The following is a 13,337-nucleotide window of genomic DNA, read 5'->3' as shown; positions in this document are numbered from 1 at the left end:
AATGCTTTCAATTTTTCACCATTAAGGATAATGTTTGCTGTGGGTTTGTCATATATAGCTTTTATTATGTTGAGGAATGTTCCTTCTATTCCTGCTTTCTGGAGAGTTTTTAATCATAAATGGATGTTGAATTTTGTCAAAGGCTTTCTCTGCATCTATTGAGATAATCATATGGTTTTCATTTTTCAATTTATTAATGTGGTGTATTACATTGATTGATTTGTGGATATTGAAGAATCCTTGCATCCCTGGGATAAAGCCCACTTGGTCATGGTGCATGATCTTTTTAATGTGTTGTTGGATTCTGATTGCTAGAATTTTGTTAAGGATTTTTGCATCTATGTTCATCAGTGATATTGGCCTGTAGTTTTCTTTTATTGTGGCATCTTTGTCAGGTTTTGGTATTAGGGTGATGGTGGCCTCATAGAATGAGTTTGGAAGTTTACCTTCCTCTGCAATTTTCTGGAAGAGTTTGAGTAGGATAGGTGTTAGCCTTGGAAAATTCAGAAAAATTGAAATCATTCCAAGCATCTTTTCTGACCACAATGCAGTAAGATTAGATCTCAATTACAGGAGAAAAACTGTTTAAAATTCCAACATATGGAGGCTGAACAACACGCTGCTGAATAACCAACAAATCCCAGAAGAAATCAAAAAAGAAATCAAAATTTGCATAGAAACGAATGAAAATGAAAACACAACAACCCAAAACCTGTGGGACACTGTAAAAGCAGTCCTATGGGGAAGTTCATAGCAATACAGGCATACCTCAAGAAACAAGAAAAAAGTCAAATAATTAATCTAACTCTACACCTAAAGCAACTAGAAGAGGAAGAAATGAAGAACCCCAGGGTTAGTAGAAGGAGAGAAATCTTAAAAATTAGGGCAGAAATAAATGCAAAAGAAACAAAAGAGACCATAGCAAAAATCAACAAAGCCAAAAGCTGGTTCTTGGAAAGGATGGTAGGATTATTGATTAACACTTTTGATTAACTGAAGGATATTGAAATGGAAGTTGAGGAGTTAATTCTGGATTATTCATGTGAACTCTAAGTGCCAAGAGTCCTGATAAGAGATTGTTACAGAGATTTAACACCAGAAAAAAAGGGAAATTAATATGATGGAAGGAGAGATTGGAGTGGTATACCACAAGAGAGCAAAATTATCTTTTAACACAACAGTAGGTCCCTAATTTCCTTTTTAACTCCTTTTGTGGGGTTCAGAAATATGTTTGGGGTCCCTTGGGCTTAGAGGATGGTATATTGAAAAAGGATCGAAGAATGAGTAGGTAAACAGGCTCCAGTGGTCCTGTAGTCTTAGTGGCTATTGAGAGATAATCTGGAGGGGTTCACTTCAGAGACGAGGAGCCAATGGATTCTGGATCATTACAAATTATCCTCTTATTGGCTATAGACAAGATTTTGACATGACCACCTTACATGAACAGGGGTTGATGATCTGCAAAATATCTTGTACCAATATTTGGGACCAGCAGATCAATTGGTACAGGACATTTTTGGAATCCAACAACCACCGTTCATGTAGGGTAGTCAAGTCACAGTCTTCTCTATAGCCTAATGACAGCATTAAGAAAAATGATGGCTCCCCTGGGGCCAGAGGACTAGGGAACACTCAGGTAGAACGTGGTGGCAAGATCAGAAGTCATGATGCATGTCCATTCTCATTTTCTCTTGAGAAAGAAACCTCCCATTTTCAGCTGTGACATGGGTTATCCAATGTAGAATATTGACCTCACAGCACAGCCTCCTTGCAGCAAGATATAGCCCTAGGATCAAGCTCTGGGCAATGGAGCAGAAGTGGAAAGAAGACAGGTGATATTTAGATAATTTATCTCAAAGAGTAGGGTGCCTTTCCTTTTATCCCTTGGTTTAGTCACTAGGCTGTGTCCAACTCTTGCGACCCCATGGACTATAGTCTGCCAGGCTCCTCTGTCCATGGAATCCTCCAGGCAAGAATACTGGAATGGGTTGCCGTTTTCTTCTCCAGGGGATCTTCCTGACCTAGGAATCAAACCCAGGTCTCATGCGTAGCAGGCAGATTCTTAAACACCTAAGCTATAATGGAAGCCCTAAAGTGATAGTGAAAGTCACTCAGTCATGTCTGACTTTTTGCACCCCCGTGGGGTATACAGTCCATGGAATTCTCCAGGCCAGAGTACTGGAGTGGATAGCCTTTCCCTTCTTCAGATTTTCCTAACCCAGGGATTGAACCCAGGTCTCCCATAATGCAGGTGCATTCTTTACCAGCTGAACCACAAGGGAAGCCCAAGAATACTGGAATGGGTGACCTATCCCTTCTCCAGAGGATCTTTCCAACCCAGGAATCGAACCAGGGCTTTCTGCATTGCAGGCGGATTCTTTATGAACTGAGGTATGAGGGAAGCCCTATCCCTTGCTCTCCCGTTAAATAGAAGGTGGGTGTGGCAATGAGCCATCTGGGACCTGGCAAAGATCATGAGGAATAAAAGCACCCTGAATCCCTTACAACATGAATTACCTTGTCAACCCGCTATTTACATCTGGACTTAAAACAGAAAAATAGACTGCAGCTTTGTTTTCATGTCTATGTTCCTTGTGATTTTCTGTAACTTAAAAATATACAGTCACTTCTGGAGATATTTGGAGACTGATAGGACATAGATCATGATCTCAGGAAGGACGAGCTCTTCTTGATCATCTCAGAGCCTTTCTGTCACTGAATACTTTTTAAGTTCTGTATGGATGCAGAGGCCCCTTGGACGTCATGGAGATCAAAACTTCAATCCTAAAGGAAATTAACCCTGAATATTCACTGGAGGACTGATGCTGAAGCTCAGTCCTTCCAGTCCATCTCACCTGATGAGAAGAGCAGATTCATTGGAAAAGACCCTGATGCTGGGAAAGACTAAGGGCAGGAGGACAAAGGGATGACAGAATGAGATGGTTGGATGGCATCCCCAACTTGATGGACCTGAATTTGAGTAAACTCTGGGAGATAGTGAAGGTAAGGTAAGGTAAGTCACTTCAGTCGTGTCCGACTCTGTGCGACCACATAGACGGCAGCCCACCAGGCTCTCCCATCCCTGGAATTCTGCAGGCAAGAACACTGGAGTGGGTTGCCATTTCCTTCTCCATAGCATGAAAGTGAAAAGTGAAAGTGAAGTCGCTCAGTCGTGTCCGACTCTTAGCGACCCCATGGACTGCAGCCTTCCAGGCTCCTCCGTTCATGGGATTTTCCAGGCAAGAGTACTGGAGTGGGGTGCCATTGTCTTCTCTGGGGAGATAGTGAAGGACAGGGAATTCTGGCATGCTCCAGTCCATGGTGTCACAAACAGTTGGACACAACTTAACATCTGAACAACAAACGATGCCACACTATGCAAAACAACAAAAAGTTGTTCTACTAGAGCTCAATTCAGTATTATTTGACTAAGTCTTCACAGAGATGTCCTCCCATGCCTTTCCAGTCAGGGAAGTGTTGTTATCCGCATGCATTTTAGAGTTGAAGAGTTTAAGGTTGATCGATTTCCAGCAAATTGCGTGGGTTCAAACAGCTGGTGAATAGTACTTTCAGAATTGAAGGTTACTTCATGGAAAAGCCATAAACTCAGCACAAAGCCAGTGGTTTGCAAACTGTGCTTGATGGAACCCCCAGCGGTCCCCAAGGGTCTGTCAGGGGGTGTCATGGCTCGAGGGTGGTGACTATGAGGGATGAACGGGTAGGTTTATTCCCTGAGCCCATAAAATACCTGAGATTGGCTCAATGAGACATCTAAGATATCTCATTAGGGGTGGAGGACAACCGGCTCTTTCGTTGAACACATAGTGAAGGGCAGAAGGATGAAGGTCATGGCCGAGACCAGTGGCCCCAGACACTGGAGCTCCTGACATTCTCTGGGGTCCTCAGGCTCACATCAGCCCTGTGGGAATGCAAAAGGAGTGCCTCAACTTGCAAATCAAGCTGCAAACAAATAGCTTATAGCATATTAACAACCATGTGTGAGGGCCTTCCTTGGAGGTCTGGGGGCTTAGGCTCAGCGCCCCCAATGCAGAGGGCCTGGGGTTGATCCCTGGTCAAGGAACTAGATCCCACATGCCCAAACTAAAGATCCCGCCTGCCTCAACTAAGACCTAGTGCAGCCAAATGAAAAACAAAACAAAGAAAAACATGTGTGAGTTTGTGTTTGGAGATTCCTATCACATAAAGGCGCATGCACACATACACACTGCAAAGAAAACTCCCAACAAAGACACACAACACAGTGCTGACTTGGGATTTCCCTGGGGATAGAGTGCTAGGGAATATTTTCCAAGCTCTTTACATTTTCAGGGTTCTACATGATCCTCAATGAGGATATCAGAAACAGGAATAAAACACCAATAAGAGTCAATACTCTTTAAAAAGAACAACAATTTGGAGAAGTTTTCAATGGTCCATTTGATGTTTTCTGAGTTGTCACATGTTCCTCAATGAGTATTTTATAAACAGAAGAAAACTCTAACACAGGATAGACTTTTTGTGTGTGCTAGTTTTATGGATATTTTTTAGGGGGAAAAAGCAATTTCGGTAACTAGATTGTTTGAGTAGATCTAATGAAACCTGTTACCAGGAATGGTCATCTGCCCATTTCCAGTCAGAGGACAGAGTCCTGTGTTGTCCCCGCCAATGTTTCACAAGCCTGGGAGGAGGGCTTTGCAGGATAAATAGGCAGCAGCACCCGGGAAACTCCAGCATCCGGGCAGGCGGCGGCTCTGGATCCACTGCCCACACCCCGCTCTCGCAGGCAGGTAATCCGTGATGCTCCCACACTGGGAGCCAAGGGACCCCTTTCCCAGGGTGGTTCTGGCCTTGATCAGGGGTCAGTAGAGCCTGAGGCAGGAGGGAGGCAGGAGGACATGTGTCTGATGCTGGGAGGGTTCTGAGTCCTCTGAAGACCAGTCCTCTCTCTGGGTCTTAGTTTTCATCTTGCAAAGGGAGGGATGTGCCACCAGGGCTTCTGGGGACATTTCTGCTTCTGACTGTTTTGGATTGTTATTCGAGCCAGCTGCGCTCCATATAGCTGTGCATCCAGCGTCAGGTCAGAGCTCCCCCAAGGGCCTGAGGTGCGTCTCCTTGCCTGGGACAGGGCACTGCTCTCAGAGAGCCCTGGGGACAGAATTAGTGCACCAGGTTCCGCTGGGCAGAGGGGTCTCCAGGGGGGTTTTCTGGGCTCCACTGCCTCTCTAGGGCCCCTGGCCAAGCAGAAGGGAGGTGAACCTGCTTAGAAATAGAGCCTTAATCTGGCTAAATAAAAAGCACCATTCCTTCAAGATAATTTTGGAAAAAAATATTTAATTCTTTTTGAAAGAAACCATTGCATCAGCACTGAACAAACTGAACTCTTGGGGAAGCTGATCGCCTCTGTCCTCAGACTTGTGTGAGGCCTTTCCCCTGGGCTCTGGCTGAGGCTCAGCTCAGGCTTCTCCCCTCCTCAATCTCCCCACTTCCCCCGTCACCACCCCAGCAGTGCTCTCTCCTCTGAATCCTGAGATGACAGGGCAGAGGTTGAAGGGAAAAGGTCACCAGTTTGACCTCAGTCTCTCTTGGAGGTTTCCCGGGCAGTATCGCGATCCTCTGTCCCCAGGGTTCACAGTCTAGCTTGTAGAGTCCTAGAGAGGGTGGCCAGTGCAGGGGGTGACACATCTGGAACTCCTCTTAGGAGCCCAGAACCTTCTTCCTGTACGTCACCTGAGCCGTTCCATATGTTGGACAGAGGTGGGAACTGAGGATCAGGGAGGTGCAGTCACTGCTCGTCACCACACAACACTCACAGTAGTCCAATAGACATCCTCGACCAGGTCCCTGAGACTCTGAGCTCACCCTGCTTCTCCCCACTAGGAGGCCTTTCCCGGTTCTTGTTGGGAGCACCCTTCACATGTCCCCGTGGCAGGGGCTGAGCAGAACGCTCTGCCCTCCTTGTTCTTTACACCAGCCCTCCTCAGGGCAGCCAGGCTCCAGCACGGCTCCCGCTGCCTCTGGTGGCCTCTCTCCTGAACCCTCACTGGGACCAGACACCTCGACAGGAGAGCCTCCCTGAGGTCACACCCTTGTCCTCAGAGGTGGGGAGAAGTGCTGTGTCCTCTGATCAGTGCAGAGCTCCTTCTTGGGGGTGACAGAGTGGGGGCACAGTGGGAAAGGAGCCCTGCTTCCTAGGCCCCTCTGACAGTGTCAGCTCCCAGGAAGAGGGAAATGGGTCTCGCTGGACAGCACCTCACACCCATCACCAGCTTCCTCGCCCTGGAGCCAGGCACCCCAGGCTCCTCACTCTCACTCTCTCCACTGCTTACTGTGTGACCTTGGGAAAGCCCCTTCCTCTCTCTGTGCCCAGTCTCTCCACTGGGGAGATTGCTAATGATCACAGCACTTGACCAAAGGGTGAGAGGGAGCCCAGAGCCTCCTCGTGTGTGTTGGGAGCCCAGCAGGGTGCCTATCCCTGGAAGGTCACAGAGCAGCAGGGCTGAGAGAACAGAGACCACGGGGGACAGTGGCGGGGGTTGGGACATCATCTGACATGCGGACTGAAAGGAGCTTTGCTTTTCAGACATGAGGACAGAGAGAACTTCCTTCCTCCTGGCTCTGGGGCTCCTGGTGTCTGGGTTCTGCTCCAGGGTCCACTGCCTCCCAGAGAATGTGACCCCAGAAGAACAGCACAAAGGGACGTCTGTGGATGGCCACTCATTAGCCTCCAGCAACACTGACTTCGCCTTCAGCCTCTACAAGCAGTTGGCTTTGAAGGACCCCAATAAGAATGTCATCTTCTCCCCTCTGAGCATCTCCATAGCCTTGGCCTTCCTGTCCCTGGGGGCTCATGACCACACTGTGACAGAGATCCTGGAAGGTCTCAAGTTCAACCTCACAGAGACCCCCGAGACAGAAATCCACCAGGGCTTCCAGCACCTCCTGCAGACGTTCAATCAGCCCAGCAACCAGCTGCAGCTGAGCGTGGGCAACGCCATGTTTGTGTCAGAGGAGCTGAAGCTGCTGGACAAATTCAGGAAAGATGCCGAGGCTTTTTACGCCTCTGAGGTTTTATCCACTAACTTCAAGGATTCTGAAGCTGCCGTAAAGCTTATCAATGAATATGTGAAGAATAAAACTCATGGAAAAATTGAGAAGCTCTTCAATGATCTTGACGTGCTCACAAATTTAATCTTGTTGAATTATATCTTCTTTAAAGGTGGGTGCCTAGTTTGGGGTTTAGAGGAATAAATATTTATTTTCTGAGACTTCAGGGCTATTTCCTGGCTTAGTCAACTGTCATTAGGCGAAACACTATAGAGAAGGCTGCCCTCAGCTTAAGGGGCTTCGGCACTGAGGCCCTGCCCCAACCATTGGCTTTGATCGTCTTTGGATTTCCTAAATTCCAATGTTCATTATAGGATGTTAGTGCAGGGAAGCTGCTAACCCTTTTTCTGATGCAGAGGGAGAGTTTTGTTTTGACTTAATCTTACCTGGCTGCTAGAGGAAGGATCTTCCCATTCCCATCATTCTTGTGTGTGTCCTTCCTGATGAGGTGGTGGTGGAGCCCTCAGGACCCTAGGCCCTGCCCACCATGGGCTGGTTCTGACCTGCCGGGGGACTTGGTCTCTGGAGGCTCCCGGTGAGGCCAGGGGTCTTCACGGTGAGAGAGACTCTGGGGAGCCTGTGCGTCCCAGGGTCTTCATCTGTGCTCTTCTATCAGCTTAGGGGGGAACAGGCCAGGCCACCATAAGGGAGCAGCCTCTACAGAAGGGAGCCTCCTAGACAGGATCCTATCCTGGCTGCAAGCTGGTCTGACGCCCGGTCCCGGTATCAGGAGGTCAACATGGCAAACCTCAGCCTGGATATTCACAAGGGGCAGAGTAGAGGCAGATGGATTTTGCACAGGGAGCAAGAAGGGCCAATAGGGATCCAGAGATAGATTATCAAGTCAGGAAGTGGTCAGCTATGGAAGAGACACCAGCTCTTGGAGACAAGTTAGTCCAGAGCTGGGGGCTCCTGGCAGAGTCCAGAGCAGCCCTCTTGGGCCACTGTAGTTGTCTGTAAATAAAAGCTTAGAACTGAATTATTCTTAAAAACGAATCCAGGCCTGTCCTGCTATGTTTGGTTTTTGCGTTTTCTGTGCTTCCCTTTCCTTTTCCACTTCAGGACATTCTCCTTACAAGTCTCTTCCCCAGGGGCACCCGAGGCAGCCTCCCTTTCCGTCTACCCCCGCCTCTAACCTTGAGGACACAGGCAGGGGTGGAAACAAACAGGAGGTGGTGGGGATACACATTCCCTGAAGCCCCAGAGCCCTGAACTCCTCTAGAAGTCCTGGCCTCAGCGAGGATCCATCCTCCTGGGTGGAGACCCGAGTCCTCTCCTCTGTTGACCCCGCCCTGCCCTCTGGATCCCTGTGTGGCTCCTGCTCCAGCCGGGCTCGCAAGGCTGCAGGGATGTGTGTCCTCCCTGACCAGCCAATGACTAAGCCCTGGTCACTAACATGTCCCCTTGAAGGGCCAGGAGGTCCCGTATCTCCCCAGGCCCAGCCTCATCCCCATCTCTCCCTTGCCCTCCATATTTCCTGTTGACTTTGCATGTAGCACAACTAACCAGCTTTGCTTCATGCCCCCCTTCTCAATCCTGACCTGCGGGGTTCACCCCATCCCCAAGGGCTTACCCATCTGCCCAGGCACATGTGCACACCCTGGCAGGCCCACACAGAGGCACATGGTACGGGGGCACAGCTGGTGCAGGGAGGGTCTTCCCCACTGAGGGATCAGGGCAGAAGAGGGAGAGGACACAGTCCTTGTACTCACAGAGTCCTCATCTATCACTTCTCCTCCAGCCCAGTGGAAGACGCCATTTAATCCTAACCATACTTACGAATCAGAGTTCCACGTGAGCCAGAACGAGAGGGTGATTGTACCCATGATGACCCTTTACCTGGAAACCCCTTACTTCCGGGACGAGGAGCTGGGCTGCACGCTGGTGGAGCTCACGTACACCAGCAACGACAGCGCCCTCTTCATCCTCCCCGATGAGGGCAAAATGCAGGACCTGGAAGCCAAGCTGACCCCGGAGACGCTGACGCGGTGGCGAAACTCCCTGCAGCCCAGGTGACTCCCCAGGACCCGGAGCTGTGGGTTCACTTGCCCTCTTGGTCCTTCCCCCTCTTCCTGGACTCCTGACTCCCAGCAGCAGGGCCTCAGGAATGTCAGGGGGCGGGACAGTGGTGGGAGAACCTGTACTGAGATGACTTTGCCCTTTGCTACCTTAGGGACTTTGGGGCAAAATTTTTCCTTCCATAGGATGATGACATTAGAGGAGGGGACGGCAAGGGGACTGAGGGTTCCTCTCACATCAACATGTATTGAGTCAGTAGGATCCTCAACAGAACACCCAACGCTCACGCAGTTCTTTCTTTGGCTCCGCCTTTCGACGGTGGAGAGGAAGGGATAGAATCGGGATGAGGTGAGGGCTCAGGTGAGACAGGCTCTGAGGACCAGCTTGACACTGTCTTTCCATCATAGCCACTCATTTATTCATTTATCCACTTGGCACTGGTTGAATTAATTAATGAAGATCGTGTTATGTCTAAGGGCATGATTTAGATCCCGAGTCGGCAAATAAAACACTAAATTCCCACCTTCATGGTGCTTAATTTGTGACTGGGGGAGACCGATAAGAAATAAATAACTAAGTAAGTTTGTACTCAGAGAGATGGGAAATGGTGAGGTGAGGGAAAATAAAGGAAAAAGAGAAGGAAAATTGGATCCAGGGGTAGTTTGTGATTATAATTAGGATAGCACTTAGGTGATGTTTGAGGTGAGGGACTGAGTCATGTGGATGTTGTGGGGAAAAGCATTGCTGACCAAAGGAACAGCCAGTGCAAAGCCTCTGAAGCAGGAGTGAGCCTGGTGTCATTGAGGATTAGTGAGGCCAGAGCAGGAGAGCAGAGGGAGTGCGAGGGGAAGTTGGGAGAGGTCAGGGTCCTTAGGGAGGACTCAGGTCAGTTGGAGTCTTGCAGATCCCTTGACTCCCCCACCATCTAAGAGAAATGGAAACTCATCACAAGGTTTTGAGTCAAAGAGCGAAAGAGCTGAGTGATGTTTTAGAAGAACCACCCAGGGTGCTGAGTGGAGAGCAGATGGCAGAGGACCTGAATGGAGGCAGGGAGGCAACCAGGAGCCCAGTGGGGTCACCCAGGGGAGGGCGCTAGGGGCTGGACCAGGAGGAGCCGGCAAGTATAGGGAGGGGTTGAGTTCTGGGTAAACTGAGGGTAGACACAGACCAGGAGGTGGGATTCAGGAGACCGATCTCAGGGGGACAAGAGAAGGAGAGGCAGCTGGGCCAGGGTCTGCAGGATCGGGTAGGGAGGGGGTGTGGGTAGCTGTGCGGACACCCCACAGTTTAAGGGGAGACTCCTCATATTTGGCATCTAAAACCAGATAGCCTGACAAGACTGTTAAGGGAAATACAGAGAGAGGGAGGGAGGCCTCAGGGTGGGAGACAGCATCTCTTGCTCCAAGAACCTGCCTGCGGTTCTGCTCAGAGCTGAAGCTGTTCTGTCCTCAACTGGGAAGGCAAGATGGAGACTCTGAATTGGATGATTCATGTCCCCAAGTCCCCTGACTGCAGCCCCCAGCCCCCCATATCCCCTCCAAGCCCCTGTTCAGCTCCTTCCTTCCCTGCCGCCCGCACTCAGGCCGGCCTTGGATTGTGGAACTGCCCCTCTGGCTTCCCACATTCCTGCAAGTGCATCCACCTCCTCCTAGGATCCTCTTCACCCAGTTAGATCCATCCCTTCCCCTGAGACTCAGGCCACATGCCATCTCCTGCAGGAAGCCGTCCTGGTGCCTGTGAAACAGCCCCCCGGGCACAATCTCCTAGCTACTGTGAAATCCCTGTTGGAGGAGGGTGTTTTCCTTGCCTGCAACCGTGCAGGGGAGAGGCAAGGACCTTTGTGGGCAACACCACAGCCCCAGCCCTAGGGACATTAGACTCTTGCCGTCAGGAATGCATAATTAGGAATTAAGGAGAGTTAGCCTGAGGGGTCTAGACACTGAGGAAGGATGTTCATCTTTACAGTATTAAGGAGGTGGTTGGAGATGAAACTACAGAAGATCAAACTGTGAGGTGGAAGAAAGGCAGACACTGTCCAGCGTGAATTCAAGTTTATCTTTCTCATTCCTAGACTTATACATCGACTCAGGCTGCCAAGGTTTTCCATCTCCAGCCACTACCAGCTGAAAGACATCCTTTCCCAGCTGGGTATCAAGAAAATCTTCACCAGCGATGCGGACTTCTCAGGAATCACAGATGACCACAAGCTGGCAGTTTCCCACGTAAGTCTAAACTTTGCACAATTCATCCTTTTTATAGGAGCTTGAATGGGGGCAGACAGGCAGATGTTTGGCTAATTCTGAATTTGCAAATTCATTGAATTTCCTATAAATCAATCACCCTCCCCAGGACTGAGTTACAATCATCTTGGGAGTTTTCCCCACCTTCCCTGAAATATAATTTGACCAGGAGTCCATTATTGGGAAAGAATTCCCCTGGAGTGGAATCAGTGGACCCCGTTGCAAGCTCTACTTTTCATGCCTAAACAGGCAAATAAAATCCTGTGGCCCTTAGTTCTTTTCATCTACAAAATATGGTGATAGTTCTTACCCAGCATGAAGAAACTGGCAGAGCAGGTAAGAGGTACTAACAATGGCTCAGGGCCATCATGATGAATATGCTAAGAGCAGGAGAGAAGGACCCCAGGGGTCCTGGTACAGCCATCCTAGAAGCAGAGAAGTTAGAATGAATGGGGGTGGCTGGACAGCCCTGCAGTCTCCCCTGCACCCCACCTGCCAGAGGGCCTGGTAAAGGAGGCACAGGGGCCCATGGGGCCTTGTGGTCCAGGGCTGGGAAGCCAATTCTAGGCAAGGTAGCTGAGGGCTCAGGGACACGTCAGCTGGGGCCACAGTGGCGCAGAAAGCAGTGCCGCTCATCTGCAGCTTCGGTATAGAAGGACTGTGGACGGTTCCCTGTAAGAAAAGTGCCTCGATCTGGCCCCTCCCCCTACACTAGGGGGTGCTTGGGGGACAGCAGAGTCTGTGAACTCAGACAGAGAGGGATCCAGATCCAGGAGCCCCTGCTCTTTGCCTCTCTGACCCTGGGCCCAGGACTCTCAGCTTCCCTTTCCACATCCATGCATCACAACGGCAAAGCAGCTGATAGTTGGATGGGAAACAGACAGATTGAACAGGTTGACAGCACAGTGACAGACCAGGAGCAGGTGGATGAATGTCGGTCCTCAGAGGCGCTCAGGCCCCTGCTCACACCCTGCCTCCCCATCTCCAGTGGTAATGTTCCGGTGTCCCTACAGGTGATCCACAAGGCTGTGCTCGACGTGGGCGAGGAGGGCACGGAAGGAGCTGCTGTCACGGCTGTCGTAATGGCTACCTCATCACTCTTGCACACGCTAACTGTCAGTTTCAACAGGCCCTTTCTGCTTTCCATATTCTGCAAAGAGACTCAGAGCATCATCTTTTTGGGCAAAGTCACCAACCCCAAGGAAGCCTAGAGCTCCCCTCCTCCCTAAGGAGCTGGGTGCCCAGGTCCCTGGAAGCAGCCTGGCCCCCTCTGCTCATCCCTGGAAGGTGACAGCGACAGTGCTAGGGGCTCCAGGTGCACGGGCGCTGTATGTCCTGGTGACAAGGAGGCTCTGGGCCACAGAACAGCAATAAAGCACCTTCCTTGGACTGGAGGCTTTCCTGTGCGTCTCCGCCCTGCTGCTGGGCCCCAAGGCCAAGCCTCCCGCCCTACCACACACGTTCAGCCCACCCCCCTCTGGGCCCCTCTGCCTCAGCCTCACCAGCCGGCCCAGGAGCAGGCTTTGCACCTGTGACCAAGCCCACTGGACCTCAGGACTAGAACTGCGAGGGGCCCTTGCTGCCGATGACCACTTCCAGGGGCTCTGGGTCCAGGTCAAGTTTCACTCCTTCCTCCCCAGGGCTGGGATGTGCCGTGGTGCTCACTTGCATGGGCTCTGACACTGACCTCTTCTGGCACATGCCCCTGGACCCCTCCTTCTTGCGGCTGAGTTAGGCCTCCTTCCCCAGGATCACCCCTCTGCTGCCCAGCACCCCAACCTGGGAGACCAGCTACTCCCAGGATCCCAGCTGAGCTCCTCCACCGCCTGGCGAATTCCACCTCCTCCCCTGACAGAGGATCCCCATCAGCCACCAATATGGCGCTCCTAGGAGTCAAAGAGCAATAGACACACAATGTGTAATAACAGCAACACACAGCCCATCAGCCCCCTGACGAACTGGGGCTGTGAGATC

At 50.6% G+C, this 13,337-nt stretch overlaps 1 protein-coding gene across 2 annotated transcripts; it reads left to right on the top strand.

Moving 5' to 3' along the window:
- Nucleotides 1-4,728: 4,728 nt before the first annotated feature.
- On the top strand, nt 4,729-12,752 carry SERPINA3-7 (endopin 2). Of its 2 annotated transcripts, none has more exons than XM_005222134.5 (5): nt 4,729-4,783; nt 6,581-7,216; nt 8,846-9,116; nt 11,195-11,345; nt 12,377-12,752. In XM_005222134.5, exons 2-5 carry the CDS (start codon nt 6,583-6,585, stop codon nt 12,572-12,574), a joined length of 1,254 nt encoding a protein of 417 aa, XP_005222191.1. In that variant the 5' UTR covers nt 4,729-4,783; nt 6,581-6,582; the 3' UTR covers nt 12,575-12,752.
- The last annotated feature ends 585 nt before the right edge of the window (nt 12,753-13,337 follow it).

This window comes from Bos taurus, chromosome 21 (genome assembly GCF_002263795.3).
Source record: "Bos taurus isolate L1 Dominette 01449 registration number 42190680 breed Hereford chromosome 21, ARS-UCD2.0, whole genome shotgun sequence".
Classification (NCBI taxonomy): Eukaryota; Metazoa; Chordata; class Mammalia; order Artiodactyla; family Bovidae; genus Bos; species Bos taurus.
The sequence above is the reverse complement of the archived record's forward strand: the minus strand, read 5'-3'. Positions and strand labels throughout refer to the sequence as shown.